We start from the raw sequence: 11647 nt of genomic DNA, 5'->3' as shown, positions 1-11647 counted from the left end.
CGATTCCCGCTTAAGGCGCAAATTTCTACGTTTTTACTTTTTGTGTTTTCTCAAAGCTGCGGGACTAGTTACGCGCCGAAGTTTGTCCGGAAAATGAATAATAAAATGAAACGCACACAATAACAATAGTGCCTCTGGCTGCGCCAAGAAGCACTGCTCCTCCATTGTTATTGCATAGCTATGGAGGAGGCGTGCCACTTGGCGCAGCCGTGGCACTAATTAGTGAAAAGTAAGATTTGTGTCCTTAACGTTACTCCATGGGGATCTATATTTGACAGATGATGTAAGCGTTCAGGGAGCAGTCGCGCGTCACTCGCCAGTAGCCATTGTCTCGCAGTGTGGTGCAGCCAGTATCCTGGATGGATTCATCTGGTTGTCCTCCTTCCCAGTTGGTGAAGGTGAGACGCTGGCTTTTCATGTCAGATTGAAAGTTTGCCACTGCCCTATTGTTGACGTTGATCCAGGCTACGTTATCCACATCACCAAACAGCTGAGTCAGGATGCGGTTCTCCTGGTCCTTGTGGGGTAAAGCCAGCTCTAAACCTTGTTGAGAGCAGAACTCGACGGCCTCCTGGAAGGAGCCTCTGAGTTTGTTGGACACAAAGTATTTCTGCCCAACCTTCCGTGTAAAGTCAAAATTTGCAGCTGAAATAGAGAAAATCAGGAATAAAGTCACACAGACACAAAAATGTTGTCATGAATAAAGTTGAATTTTCGTTCATATCTATATAATGTGGACAAAATAACAATATATGTATATCTAAGAAATACTGACATAAAGCAATAATGTTCATGTTACAGAAATGTTCCTTATCTGCATGATTTTACTTTATAAAATCTTAAAACATATAGTCTTTTGGTGGGATACTTACCCAGTTCTAACTTAGCTGTGGTCTTCATCAGTGTGTCAACATCCTGTGCAATAGCTCCAAAGACATCTGGAGGAAACAAAGAACAGGTACTAAACTAATACAAAATGTGCAATTTTAAAAGTAAAAAGTTTTTAAAGACTGTAAGGCATTAGATTATATTTAGCTGATGCTTTCATCCAAGAAACACTGCTGTCAATGGTTTTGGAGAAAAAAAACAACTGAGCCAAAATCACGCATGATTTATTAGACAAGGCAAGTTTATTTGTAGAGCACAATTAAACACAAGGTAAATCAAAGTTCTTTACATCAACATTAAAAGCGGCAAGACACAATTAAAACATAAATTAAAGTTGCAAGCAGCGATGAACGGGCCCTCGCACCCTTGTGCACGTTCAGGCGTGCTGCAGTGGAAGCGCTTGTATGACTTGCATGTAGATTCTTCAGGCCTGGACATTTAGCGGATGACACCAGCCACGACTCTCCATATCAAACCATTCAAAAGTTACGGGAGAAAGTACGAACTATCAGATATATACCAATCAGAAGAAGGGGCGGGGCTAATTCATGCCAAGTACTCAAAACCGAGTCCGATGACACCCCCCACGACTCTCTATGCCAAACTATACAAAAGTTTTGGCAGAAAATAGGGACTATCAAATATCGACCAATCAGAAGAAGGGGCGGGGCTAATTCATGCCAATGAAGGTCAAGTACTTGGCATCTGTCGTTGCCACGGTAACGCTTTTGACTGAGAAAAGTAATGCGCGTCGTCGCAGGATGGAGACGCACATTTTGATGTATAACACACCTGGGTGCACGTTACGGTTCGGGCAAAGAAGCGGCCAATGAAATGGCATAAATTTCGCCAAAATGACATGTATAATTAAAAATGGCCGACTTTCTGTTCGGTTTCGGCCATGGCGCCAAGAGACTTTTCTTTAAGTTGCGACATGATACAGGTGTGTACCGATTTTTGTGCGTGTAAGTTTATTTGTAGAGCACAATTTAACACAAGGTAAATCAAAGTTCTTTACATCAACATTAAAAGCGGCAAGACACAATTAAAACATAAATTAAAGCTGCAAGCAGCGATGAACAGGCCCCATTAGTGTATAATGCTATAGGCCCACGCTGCAGGGGGACACCAACATGATCCATTGAGCGGTGACCATCACCCCTCCTTCTCTTTCCTTTATCAGTTATTAATTAGAAGTATTTAATGGCCATCATTGTTGTCCATCATTCTTGTAGTTTGTTGTGCTGGTCTGATTCTCTTTTGTGCACGTTTGCAGACCGGAGCTTCAAGAGCTGCATGCTGATCTGCAGTCCCCCCCCTCTGATCATCCCACTGCTGCTTCCACCTGTTTGTGTGGATATCTGGTAGATGTCTGCTGAAATCCTCAACTGCAGCCCCCACCCCCTCTAACCACATCAGTGCTGGCTACATCTGCTTATATAGTCATCCCTCTAGTGCCCCAGTTAGACATTGTGTCTCTCCTCTCTCTGTTCTTCATTCTCTGTGTCTGTTCTCTCTACTCAGCCCAGCTGATCCAAGTCCTGGTCCAGGTTTCTTCCCTCCTAAAGGGGAGTTTTTCTTGCCACTATTTGGCTTAAGGTTTTCCACCCACTCAGGGAGATTTTACCTGCCATGTTTTATGTAATAATTGCTCGGACGTCATGTTATAGGTTTCTGGATAGCACTCAGAGACAACTTCTGTTATATAAAATTGAATTGAATTGAACATGACACTTGAACAGAGGGATTACATTTAATATATTATTATAGTTCAGATGGATACATCCTTCTTCATCCTGCTTCAGTGCTGGATGTAATTGTAGCCAAAAATACATAAATAAATAAACTATCTGTTGCAAACAAGACCAAAGTGAGGTGCATGCAGACCAGGGGGGTTGGAGTATGTCATAGAAGGCCACATCAGCATTATTATCATTCAATTCAATTCAATTCAATTTTATTTATATAGCGTCTAATACAACAGATGTTGTCTCTAGACGCTTTCCAGAGATCCAGAACATGAACATAAACATAAACATAAACATAAACATAAACATAAACCCCCGAGCAATTATTACATAAACAATGGCAGGTAAAAACTCCCTTAGTGGGAGAAAAGCCTTAAGCCAAACAGTGGCAAGGAAAAACTCCCCTTTAGGAGGGAAGAAACCTTGAGCAGGACCAGGCTCATAAGGGGGGACCCTCCTGCCGAAGGCCAGACTGGGGGAGTCAGGGACGTTGACAGCACACAGCAGGCAGGTGGAAGCAGCAGCGGGATGACCAGAGGTGGGGGGGGGGGGGGGGGGGGGGCGTCAGCAGCACACAACAGTCATGTGGAAGCAGCAGCGGGATGACCAGAGGGGGGGGGGGGGGCGTCAGCAGCACACAACAGTCATGTGGAAGGAGTAGCGGGATGACCAGGGGGGGGGGGGTGTGCAGGCAGGCGGAAGCAGCAACAGCAGACATCCACGTAGGCAGGTGGAAGAAGCAATGGGATGACCAGAGGGGGGGGGGGGGCCGGGAACACAGGCCAGAACGCAGCTCCTGAGGCTCCGGCCTGCAAACATACACAAAAGAGAAAAAAAAAAAAAAAAAGGGGGGGCCGGCACAAGAAACTACAGGAACGATGGACAAAAATGATAGCTATGAGATATTTATAATAAATAAAAATGGTAATGGAGAAGAGAGGCAGGGAAAAGGAGAGGAGAAGAAGGGTGAGAGGCACCGCCCAGCGGATCATGTCGGTGCCCCCCTGCAGCATAAGCCTATAGCAGCATATCTACCACCAAGCTATATTTGAGACTAACTATTATAGTCTTGTTCTATAGCTGCAACTATGACTACTGACTCTAACACACTAAAGTTTACACTACCTAGAGATTTACCAACACCAGCTAGAGGTTTACTAAACACTAACTATAAGCTTTACTAAACAGAAAGGTTTTAAGTTTAGTTTTAAAGGTGGAGGTGGTGTCAGCCTCCTTAACCCAGATTGGAAGTTGGTTCCAAAGTAATGGTGCCTGATAGCAGAACGCCCGCCCTCCAAATCTAAATTTAGATACTCTAGGAACTACGAGTAAACCTGCACCCTGGGAGCGGAGAGCTCGGCCAGGAACATAAGGCACTATCAAATCTTGTAAATACTGCGGAGCTAAGCCGTTTTGGGCTTTATATGCAAGTAATAAAATTTTAAATTGAATTCTGAATTTTACAGGTAGCCAATGGAGCGACGCTAACACTGGAGAGACGTGGTCTCTCCTGCTAATTCCTGTCAGTACTCGTGCTGCTGCATTCTGGATCAGCTGGAGCCTATTCAGCAAATTACTTGGACATCCTGCTAACAACACATTACAGTAATCCAGTCTAGAAGATACAAACGCATGAACTAGTTTTTCTGCATCCCTCTGCGAGAGGGTTTTCCTAATTTTTGCAATATTACGGAGATGGAAAAACGCTATTTTACAAACCTGATTAACATATGGTTTAAACGACAAATCCTGATCGAAAACAACACCAAGGTTTCTCACAGTTGCACTGGAGGCCATCGCAACACCATCTAATCCCTTCTTAAGATGCTCTGGACCAAGAATGATAACCTCTGTTTTATCTGAATTTAGAAGCAAGAAATTTCTGGACATCCAGTCCTTGATGTCCCTAAGACATGCCTGAAGTTTAACCAATGGTTCTGTCTCATCCGGCTTCATAGACAAATACAGCTGCGTATCATCAGCATAACAATGAAAGTGTATGCCGTGATTCTGGATTATACTTCCCAAGGGCTGCATGTATAAACTAAACAAGATTGGCCCTAGCACTGAACCCTGCGGAACACCATAACAGACCCTCGACTGTTCTGAAGAAACCTCATGTACATGAACAAACTGGAACCTGTCAGATAGATATGATTTAAACCAACGTAGAGCTGTCCCTTTAATCCCAACAACATGCTCTAACCTGTGCAGTAAAATGCCATGATCAACAGTGTAAAAAGCAGCACTGAGGTCCAGTAAAACCAATATGGACACTAATCCCTTATCTGAGGCCATAAGAAGGTCATTCGTAACTCGAACCAGTGCTGTCTCTGTGCTATGATGCATTCTGAACCCTGACTGAAAGACTTCAAACAGATCATTTCTATACAAATAGTCACATAACTGGCTTGAAACTGCCTTTTCCAGAATTTTAGATACAAATGGAAGGTTAGAAATTGGCCTATAATTAGCTAAGGTGTCTGGGTCAAGGGAAGGTTTTTTAAGTAAAGGTTTAATTACTGCCACTTTGAAAACCTGTGGTACATATCCTAAGCTTAGGGATAGGTTGATTTGGTCCAGTATTGTCACACCAATAAGAGAAAAAACATTTTTGAATAGTCGAGTCGGGATGGGGTCTAACATACATGTGGTTGACTTAGCTCTATTAACGAGTGAAGTCAGCTCAGGGAGGTCTATAGGATCAAAACAGTATAGAGACAAGTCAGAGCCTAGGGAAGTCGCTAAAGCTGAAGAAACGCCCACAACCGGCTGGTTGATTTCTTCTCTAATTCTCGTGATTTTACTGTTAAAGAAGCTCATAAAGTCCTCACTACTGAGAGCTGCAGGAATACACGGCTCCACAGAGCTGTGACTCTTTGTCAGCCTGGCTACAGTGCTGAACAGAAAACGTGGGTTACTTTTGTTATCCTCTATCAACGTTGAATAATAAGCTGTTCTTGCTTTGCGAATGGCTTTTTTATATACTATTAGAATATCTTTCCATTCACGATAAGAGTCTACAGACTTACAAGAGTGCCACTTCCTTTCTATTTTACGCACGCTTTGTTTCAACATGCGAATATCTGAATTGTACCAGGGAGTTAAGCTCCTGTGGCTAGAAACCCTCCTTTTCAAAGGAGCAACTTCATCTAAAGCTGAGTGCAACAGATCAGCAGTGTTACTAACAAGAAAATCAACATCAACATCAGAGGTAGAACCCAGGTCACTGGCCTCTATTGCTTCAGTAGAGGCTTCACTATTTTCCACTGTCGCAAGACGAGCAATGGTCTCCTTAAATTTAGCAATAGCTTCATCAGACAAACATCTGCTAAAATAATACCTCCTGCCCTGCACTTCAACATCAACAACATTCAATTCCAACGTTATTAAATAATGGTCGGATAAAAGGGAGTTAACAGGTGACACCAACAGACCATCAGTTTCAACACCGTAGGTGAGAACGAGATCGAGAGTATGACCAAAACAATGCGTCGGCCCGTCCACTTTTTGTGAGATACCCATTGATTCTAGAAGAGAATTGAAAGCTAATTTAAGATTATCGCTTTCAACATCCATATGAATATTAAAATCACCCACTATGATGAATTTATCTGTACTGATCAATAATCCAGAAAGGAAATCTGAAAATTCAGACAAAAACTCTAGATAAGCGCCAGCAGGGGGCCGATACACTACCACTAACACAACTGGCTTCTCTGATTTCCAGCTCGGAAATTTCAAACTAAGCGTGAGGCTTTCAAACGTATTATGATTGCACTTAGGTTCAATTTTTGTTTGGAGACTGGAGTTATAAATTGCTGCGACTCCTCCGCCCCGGCCCGTGTTTCTAGGAATGTGATGATTAAAGTAGCCGGGCGGAGTTGATTCATTCAAACTAACATACTCTTCATCCTGTAACTATGTTTCTGTTAAGCAGAAAACATCACTCCTGCTCTCTGTAATTATATCGTTTACTAACAGAGACTTGGAGCTTAACGATCGTATATTTATTAGTCCGCATCTAATTTTTCGGTCTCTTATTGGTACCAAATGTGCATTGGTTTTAATTTTTACAAGATTATTTTGGTTAACGCCTCTATAACGCCGCACCTGGTGAACTAGTGGAGGGCGGGGAACTGCAACTACTTCTATTTTGCTAGGCACCTGGTTAGAGTTACCAGTTACATCATGTAATCTTATAGTTTTGTTGGCAGGCGTTGGTCCTCGAGAAGCAGCAGAGAAGTGTGTTAAACTACAGCTCTGCATCCTGGCCTGGACCCTGCGATGTCAGGGAGAGGGTCTAATGAAACAGGCCAAATTACTAGAGACAAGAGCAGCACCATCCCGGGTGGGATGAATGCCGTCTCTTCTAATCAGACCGGGCTTTCCCCAGAACGTTTCCCAATTGTCAATAAAGGCCACGTCGTTTTCTGAACACCACCGATACAACCAGCGACGGAGCGAGAGCATGCGACTAAACATGTCATCGCTGGTCAGATTGGGGAGGGGGCCAGAGAAACCTACGGAGTCCGACATGGTTTTAGCGAAGTTACACACCGAGACAATATTCATTCTGGTTACTTCCGACTGGCGAAGACGGGAGTCGTTAGCTCCGACATGGATGATAACTTTACCATATTTACGATTACCCTTTGCCAGTAGCTTCAAATTTGCTTCTATGTCGCCCGCTCTGGCCCCCGGGATACACCTAACTATGGTCTCTGGAGTCGGATTCACATGTCTGACTATGGAGTCGCCAATCACCAGGGTCGGCTTCTCAACGGGTGTGTCGCTGAGTGGGGAAAATCGGTTAGACACATGAAGCGGGTGGTGGTGTTCCGTGAGCCCTTTACTACGCTTCCCCCGAACCGTCACCCACCGGTCCTGACTGGCCGGCTGCTCGGGAGCTGCAGGGGAGCGGCTACCCTCAGCTGCTATGGGCCGGTCCGCCGCTAGCTTAGCCTGGTTAGCTGAGGAGGCTATCGGACTATGGTCAAATTGGCAGAACCGGACCTCTAACTGACTGAGCCTCGCCTCCAGCCCTGTAAATAAACTACATTTTAAGCACTTACCGTCTTCACTAAAGGAGGCAGAGGAATAACTAAACATTTCACACACTGAGCAGCAAAGAGGTGAAACGGTGGGAGACGGAGAGCCCATGCTAAGATGCTAACGGAGGCTAACGGACAGAAAATGTATTGGTGATTGGTGACAGTGAAAGTTACGGAAGAGAAAATGAGCGAGTGTTGAAATAAAGACAGTAATGTACCAGATATAGTGCTATTTTACCAGAAAACAGTCTAAGTTTAAGACAAAAAAGTCGGGAGAGATCTGTGCCTGCACGCCGTGCAGCAGCAACAGACCGCAACACCAGGAAGTGACGCGATGCGTGACGCAATACGTTACCCCATCATCAGCAGTATTACCTGATCCGGACAAAGCAGGCAGCGCTGTGAGGATCATGTTCTTTGATTTCTCCAGTGCTTTTAACACCATCCAGCTTGCATTACTACGTAAACAACTCCAGAAGACACAGGTGGATGCCTCCACAATCACCTAGATTACAGACTACCTGACAAACAGGCCACAGTGTATGAGACTGAATGGTTGTTTGTCTGACCAGGTGGTCAGCAGCACAGGAGCACCACAGGGAACTGTCCTCTCACCATTCCTCTTCACGCTGTACGGCTCAGTTTTGCAGTACAAATCAGAGCCTCATCATCTGCAGAAACAATGGATGACTGCAGTTTTGGATTGAATCAGTGATGGAAAAGAGACTGAGTACTGATGGACTGTTTTGTGGTATGGCGTGGGAACAATCATCTCATCTTGAATGTGAACAAGCCAATAGGGAATTATTACTGATTTTAGGAGAGTCAGGGTTAAGATGAATAGTTTTTCCAACATGGGTGTAGAAGTGGAGGTGGTGGAGAAGTATAGGTACATCGGTGTTCACCTGGACAGCAGACTGGACTGAAGATACAACACCAATCCTGTTTATATGAACGTACAGAGGACTTAACAGAGCTTCTTAAGGAAGTGAAGTTCCTTTGGGGTTTGCAGCAAGATGTATGTCTTCTTTGAAGAGAATGCAATCACACATGCAGTCATGTGTTGGTGGAGCAACATCGGAGTGACTTAAAAAACCTAAACAAACTGATAAAGAATGCTGGTTCTGTTCGGGAACCGCTGGAGATGATTGTGCAAAGGAGGATACTTCACAAAATGAAGAAGATCATGGACAACCCTGAGCATCCTCTTCACAACACAGTGATTCAGCAACACAGAACGCAAGAGGAGATCCTACAAACGTACAGGATATCCTTCAGACCGCTACAACAGATCCATCAGATCTTTTTACTCCTGGATATATTTTTATCATAACTGCCTCTGCACTTAACAATAATTGATGCCAGACTTGATCTGCGATTGTATTTCAACAACGTAAAATAATTAAAAACTCTTTTTCTAGCGAATGTAAGCTGCATATTCAGCATACTAAGAATACAATTCCATAAAACTATTAATCCCCCGTTGAGATCTGACATGTACTTGTATATTGTACTACAGCTGAACAATAAATAGCAATAACACATAGTATCTTATAATTCTCATATTATCAGAAATCAGATTCCTAGGACAGTTGTGTAAAAAATAAAAGAATCACCTCTACCACACATTATAACTGGTCCAGGTGGTCCAGGCACTCCAGGGGCTCCAGGTATTCCAGGCCATCCATCCTTTCCAGGATTTCCATCGACTCCAGGCACTCCATTTGCTCCAGGTGGTCCACTAGGTCCAGGTGATCCTAACACCCACACAAACAAAAAATATCAGAAGAACTGCATCTGCCATGTATTTGTACACATACAAAAATAAAGAATAGTTTGGAAAGTAAGAAAGTAGAAACGGAGCAAAATAATACTGAATGAAGACAAGAATGGATAATTCATGTTACCAAATGTAATAACAGAAAAGGTGTGTGATGACATGTTTGAACTAAACAAAAATGGTGCATTCAAACTGTGATAAGAGATTTTACATTTTAAAAAGTCCATTATTGACCCTTTAGAAAAAAAAACATCCAAAATAAAACATTATCCATCACAGAGAAAAACAAAGAAGGAAACACACCCAAAAGAAGAGGAAACAGTCAAAAAGAGTAATTTCTGTATCTGCCTCCTGTTGTACATCACATACTCTTAACAACACCAACCCTCAATATAAACGGACAAGTCTGCATTTAGCCAGGTCTTCCAAAGCCCATGGGAAGTCACCTTCACATCCAGACAGCCAACAAACAGAGCAGTTTTTCTATAAAATCATATAGCTAAATAAAAAGAAGCAAAGATAAAATAAACAGGCTCGTGATCTCCCCCATCCTGAAGGACCACACGGTTAAGACATCAAAAAACCCTTTCAATCTTGGGAACTGCAGTGTTACTTTTTTTTTTCTTTTCTTATCCAATGTGGTAAAAAATAATCATGTTAATATTGTACTCTGTTGTAAGCTGTACACACCTCTACAAAGTCATATAGACACTGGCAAACAAATGGCAAGACATGCAAGGTTAAACATCAAATCTATCAACAGTCTTGCATTGTTTCTGTAGATATGACAGTAAAATTTGTAATTTCCAGTAAAAAGAAAACAAACTACTGGAGGTCTCTTTTTCCACAGTTGAAAACCCATCAGGTTCAACTCAATGCATGATCAAAGTTGGGGTAAAGGTGTCACGTCTGGGGTAAGGTGTGGACCCAAACGCAGGGAGAACAGGAGGCGGGAGGCAGGAGTTGGCAAAAAACAGGATTTATTTCCAAAAAAAAGGCGAAAACAAGGCGCTGCTGGGCAGGATCAAGACAAACTAAAAAGGGATCAAAAAACTTGAGGAGCAAAACGTGGCAGGAAACATGGGGAACAAACAGTACGGTCCGACAGGGAACAAGGGATTGACAAGACCAGATATACTCAGGGGATAACGAGACATGACGAGACACAGGTGCAGACAATCAAGGCAGATGGGACACAGGCGGGGCAAGACAGAAACTGAAAGCTGGGGGTAATGTCAACCTTTGACAAAAAGTTGTGAAGTCAAAACAAACCAGTGATATCAACCTGGAGGTCCATCATTACACACACATGGTGACGTGGAAAGGCCTTTAGCAACCATCAGGCACAGGACACAAAGCAGAAGACAAGACCTCATCCCCTCAGTCTAGGCTGGAACGCTGTTAAAAACAAAAACTAAGAAGAAAGAGACATTTTTGTATTTACAGTTTTTATAAACTGTTTCCATAAAACTATAACTAAGAAATATATACAGTAAGTGACAATGAGAGTGTAAGCAACGTCCACGTGGTTTTTATTTTAAAAGTACACATCAGGAATTTTACTGCTGTAACATTGAGACGACCTCGATGCTCTGATGCACGACGTATGTTGCAAGATTTTCTCAAGTTCCAGGATTCAACCCGCCTCAAGAATCCGCTAAAGTTTCCTCAGACAACCCACCCAGGTTTATTTTTCCGAGGATCCTTCTGAAGAGGACAAATTATCAGAAATAAAGGACTGTTCTATGCACAAATTCAGTTTTTAATATTATTGATTTATACATTTATTCTTAAGTCGTTTCGAGGTGATAAATTGGTTTCAGATATCTAAGTCTAGAAAGCAAAAAGACTCACAGCGCAAACAGGAATTTTCTCCAGGACGTTCTGCTCTTCTGCTGTATCCAAAGAAGTGATGAAGAAAACAATTGAGTCACATGACGGATCAGAGATCCAGCCGAGTGTAAACACAGCTACAGAGGGGAAAAGAGAGCGAGGGAGAAACAATCTAAACATGGTCTAAAAGCCAAGACGCTGCAGTGAAAGAGAGTGTGTTTGTTCTTAGACCTAGACTTAGATATAGACAGACTGTATTTGTCATTCCAGATTTGCATTGGAAATTTTTATGTTAAATTTCTTTTCAACAAAATGAAATCATTTGCAGCAAATATTAAAGAATA

At 42.8% G+C, this 11647-nt stretch overlaps 2 protein-coding genes across 5 annotated transcripts; both read right to left on the bottom strand.

Annotated features, from left to right (window-relative positions):
• Nucleotides 1-228: 228 nt before the first annotated feature.
• LOC133443709 (mannose-binding protein C-like) lies at nt 229-11372 on the bottom strand. Of its 4 annotated transcripts, none has more exons than XM_061720878.1 (6): nt 11325-11372; nt 11054-11177; nt 10756-10884; nt 9307-9447; nt 873-938; nt 229-645 (listed from the first exon to the last, which is right to left on the bottom strand). In XM_061720878.1, the coding sequence occupies exons 3-6, from the start codon at nt 10844-10846 to the stop codon at nt 266-268; spliced, it is 678 nt and encodes a 225-aa protein (XP_061576862.1). In that variant the 5' UTR covers nt 10847-10884; nt 11054-11177; nt 11325-11372; the 3' UTR covers nt 229-265. The 4 variants fall into 4 exon arrangements, with proteins under 4 accessions (XP_061576862.1, XP_061576861.1, XP_061576863.1 ...); XM_061720877.1 differs by having other exon boundaries at nt 11152-11177; nt 11325-11368; XM_061720879.1 differs by lacking the exon at nt 11054-11177 and having other exon boundaries at nt 11325-11369.
• LOC133443707 (uncharacterized) lies at nt 6854-7966 on the bottom strand. Its single transcript, XM_061720870.1, has one exon. The coding sequence runs from the start codon at nt 7797-7799 to the stop codon at nt 6927-6929; it is 873 nt and encodes a 290-aa protein (XP_061576854.1). The 5' UTR covers nt 7800-7966; the 3' UTR covers nt 6854-6926.
• Nucleotides 11373-11647: the final 275 nt, after the last annotated feature.

The sequence above is a fragment of the Cololabis saira genome, chromosome 5 (genome assembly GCF_033807715.1).
Source record: "Cololabis saira isolate AMF1-May2022 chromosome 5, fColSai1.1, whole genome shotgun sequence".
NCBI lineage: Eukaryota > Metazoa > Chordata > Actinopteri > Beloniformes > Belonidae > Cololabis > Cololabis saira.
This window is presented reverse-complemented; position numbering and strand designations above follow the sequence as displayed.